At 47.3% G+C, this 3,884-nt stretch overlaps 1 protein-coding gene across 1 annotated transcript in view; it reads right to left on the bottom strand.

Moving 5' to 3' along the window:
• Window positions 1–229: 229 nt before the first annotated feature.
• The window catches only part of SF3A1 (splicing factor 3a, subunit 1, 120kDa), a gene marked incomplete at its 5' end in the record, with an annotated part of 11,553 nt that continues 7,898 nt past the window's right edge, over window positions 230–3,884 (bottom strand). The window contains 5 exons of the mRNA XM_010294083.1: window positions 230–581; window positions 1,497–1,568; window positions 1,793–1,894; window positions 2,704–2,858; window positions 3,656–3,866. Of these exons, the coding sequence (XP_010292385.1) occupies window positions 480–581; window positions 1,497–1,568; window positions 1,793–1,894; window positions 2,704–2,858; window positions 3,656–3,866 (642 nt within the window). The remainder of the gene's footprint in view (window positions 582–1,496; window positions 1,569–1,792; window positions 1,895–2,703; window positions 2,859–3,655; window positions 3,867–3,884) is intronic.

Genomic DNA, 3,884 nt, shown 5'->3' with positions numbered 1-3,884 from the left:
TTCCACGTCTGGGTAAGTGAGAGAGGTGCTTTGCAGATAGTTTGGAGACAGAGGAAGAACAAGGGGCTTAGTACTTATGTTGAGAAGGAAGAATTTTTCAATTAGAAAAAGCTTAAATGCAGCAACAAGCACTGTAGTCAGACAGGTGATGTTCTTGGCCAGTATAAATCCCTCAAAGATGGATCTAGACTAAGCTGGGCATGACCTCAACGTTGCTTACGAGGGGATTCAGCATTCAAGTGAAGCATTGATCGCTAACAGACTGCTGCAGTCACATACTAGGTCACTACATTTACACATTTCAGGGCTCTGTCAACTTCCCTTCTCCCAAGAGCCATCCAAACACGGCGTTCATCATTTCTCTTTTCAAACCAGAGCTGGCAGACAGCTGCAGTAGCCCCGAAAAGGCTGGAGGATTCAAAGGGTTGGGGTTACACAAGTGGCAACGCAGCCATGTTACGTCTCTGGGCCCACGGCTCCTACTTCTTTCTGCCTCCTCTTTCTTTGAGTGCCAGGTGAATCAGAGAGCCACTTGTCATGTTGTAATAAGCCAAGGAGTTTGAATCCTTGATGAAGATGCCCTGAGGGGAGGAGAAAAGAAAAAAAAAGTCACAGCAGAAATCGTAACGCTCCCTTCCCACAAAACCCCAGCCGACAAAGCCTCCCTGGCCCTACTCTTAGAACACGGTGATGACAGAATGCTGCAGGCTTTGACCCGCCCTGGGGAGATCCCAGTGTCTCAGAAGATGGGTGCCAGAGGAGGTGGGTATGCTGGGAATGATGCAAGGGTAAACAGACACTACATACCCCTACAAACATATAGATAAAGACAGTCACCACCTAGTGAAGTTATTTAGGCTCCACTCTGTGTACCCACTTTCTTTTTCCTGTTTTTCCCTTAAAAGAAAAGAATCAGTTAAGCTTCCTTTCTCCCTAAGGGTTAACACAGTATCTGTCTGTAGATGCACTCCTGAGGAGGCAAGTGCACAAAGTCCACTGCTTAGGCAGCAGGTTGTGCCTGTGCACAGGCATGACTGGAAAAAAGTTATTAAAAAGGAATGGTGCTTTTCTAACAGCTCCAATCTCAAGAGGAAGGGCGAGAGATCGCTTCCCTTCTGTGTTTTGGAGAAAGTCTTTTCACAGCTGCCAAGGTTCCAAGGTACTCGTGCCCACCTTCCAGAGCACACATGACAGATCAGTGGGAGCAGACTGATGCATTTAAATGTCAAAAACTCCCAATAGAAACACAGGCTGATTTCAGAGAAAGCCATCAAGCTTAGAAGGCTCATCTGCAGCAGCAACACAAAGGTCCACTGACGAAAGGCCTGTCCTGCTGTAACGGTGTGCAGTTCTGTTAACCAAGTGTGCTGCACAGCCAGGAAAAACATTCCCTCTGCTCTTCCTGATATCTCAGTACAACTTCTTCTTGTAAAAAGTCAGTTTGTGTATGAGAAAGCACTGAAGTAACAAACAGCATCTGAAGGGCTCATACCCACCTCATACTGCAGCTTCTGTTTCCCAGCTGGCATCCCTGTGGCCTCGTGGATCTTAACCTTTATAACAGACACCTAGGAAGAACCAAAGAGCTTGCTCAGGCTTTTTTTTTTCCTCCACTGCACAGATGACCAGCGCTGCTCCCCCAGCCACGCAACCCTGCTGGGCAAGAGGCCACAGCATGGGGAACATCCAGAGTTTTACAGCTCCTGCTATGCAGGTCGGCTGCTGTTCTCAAAGCGAAGAAACTCGGTAGCAAAACAAGAAGGGGTAGAGGCCAGGTTAATAAGTTACATGCCTGGTCTGAGAGCGGCAGGGTGAACACCAACACTTGGCCATTCAGTTTCCATTCCGTCTTGTCCTGCATGTTGGGAACCTGAACTTTGACCGTGACCGGACCCTAGAGGAAAAAAAGATAACGTCTCTAACAGGCAAGGATGCTCAGGACTATGATAAAAGAGCGGCAGACAAATTATTTATAGACACATAGCCACAAATTATTTATTTCCAAAACTAGCCACGTATCTCAACTTGTCAGTGAGCACACAGAAAGGCATTTGCCTCACCACTGAGAAAGTTACTTGTTACCAAAATAAAACACTTAGTTGGATTTCTCTCATTAGTCCCTCCTTTTGTGTGCCATTCACAGTATTGCAGAGTGAACATATGAAGCATTAAACAGGAGACATCTTCTCTGTGCAGATGTCCAGGAAAACCATAGAGCCTTCTTAAAGGACTTAAAATTCAACCCACAATGATGGCACTCCTCAGGAAGGAATTCAGGTTAACATTTAGTTCATGTTGTTATGGAATACACCACATTATCATACTACCATGCTGACACTGATATATTAAATCTCCTTGCATCTCCAGCTTAGCAAGTCATCGGCTTAAAAGCTTATTGGCAGCTTTAGTTCTCCTTTACATTACTATAGACCTACCTCTCACTGCCTTTAATTACAGAAGAGTACTATCTTACTAAACTTGTCAGTAGCACTGCATTGCTCTTTCCAGTCAAATACGAAGCAGTTCTGTTTGCTCAGGAACAAGCCACCTCAGCAAGTCACTCCCTTGCAAAGTACTTTTGCACATCAGCTCCCCTCCATGCAGTGACCCGGCCCTACATCCCCTTTGGGCAGAGGAGGCTGAACAGCCCGGCAGGGTCAGGACTCCAGCGCTTCTCAACAAGCAGCCAGCCCACACACGTACCTTGTTCCTGCGCAGAAACTCCTCCTCTGGAATCAAGCTATCTTCGCTCTTCAGTTTCTTTGAGACTGGCTCATCCTCCATCGGTGGCGGTGGGTGAACAGGAGGCATCGGTGCTGGGGAAGGAACTGGAGCCACGGGAGGTGCCGGAACAAATGCTGAAACGGGACGGGGGGACACAACACAACCTGCAGTCATCCACTGAGTATGCAGCAGACACTCCCTTACACAAAAACTCCTTTAGCAGACCAGTAAAGGCTGAAAATAAATGCCACAGTACATGGAGGAAGTTAACACAACCAACAGTAATAGGCAAACTTCAAACGTTAGATCTTTTATATTGGGAAACAGTCCAGGAAAAGACAACAAGCGGCATAAGAGCTTCCTGCAGATCTTGCAAAAAAGAAAACGCTCTCAGTTTGGCATGCAGCAGTGCCAGCACCTCGATTAAAAAAAAGAAAAAAAGGGGGGAGGGGCAGGGAAGAAAAAAATGTACATTGTGCTTTTCAACTTAAAAGCACCTAACGCTATGAAGCTCCTATGAGGAAAGGAGTCAGATAACAGCTTTTCCTCCTGCAGCAGCAACTTCTGTAACGAGCTGTAAGACCCGATGAGGTGCTGGCAGCTCCTCTTTACTCTGTTTCCCTCTGGAAAGCAGTGTGAATTCTTAATCTGCACCTGGGCAGGCTCCCAGGGACACAGACATAACATGTCCCACCAGTGAGACTGAACTCTCATTCTGTATTTCATGCTGCAGGAGGAGTCTTGAGCCAAAAAGCAGTACTCCTACAGAAGTCCTATCAAACACCCCCAAATTCTTAATGATGGGACTTAGGGTCTGCAGTCCCAATTACACGCTATTATCAGAGGCAGAAAAGGAAAAAAGAATCAAAGCTCAAGTCTCATTTGACAGGAATCAGCTGCCAATTAACCAGAAAGAGCTGAAGGTACTGACCTGTTGGTACAATCATGGGAGGCGGGCGGGGGCTCATGATGGGAGGAGCAGAGGGCGGCATGGGGACAACGTTGATGCGCGGGGTATGGATTATTGGTGGCATGGGGGTGGCTATGACGGATCCCGGAGGCAAACGGACCACGGAAGTCATCGGGGGACGAGGCATGACTGGAACTGCAGAAACAACAGCAGCACGAACGGGAGGGGGCATCTGGAGAGAGAGGGTAAT

This window comes from Phaethon lepturus, unplaced genomic scaffold, assembly GCF_000687285.1.
Source record: "Phaethon lepturus isolate BGI_N335 unplaced genomic scaffold, ASM68728v1 scaffold29849, whole genome shotgun sequence".
NCBI classification, from domain to species: domain Eukaryota; kingdom Metazoa; phylum Chordata; class Aves; order Phaethontiformes; family Phaethontidae; genus Phaethon; species Phaethon lepturus.
Note: the sequence above shows the minus strand (reverse complement) of the source record. Positions and strands in the feature narration are given on the sequence as shown.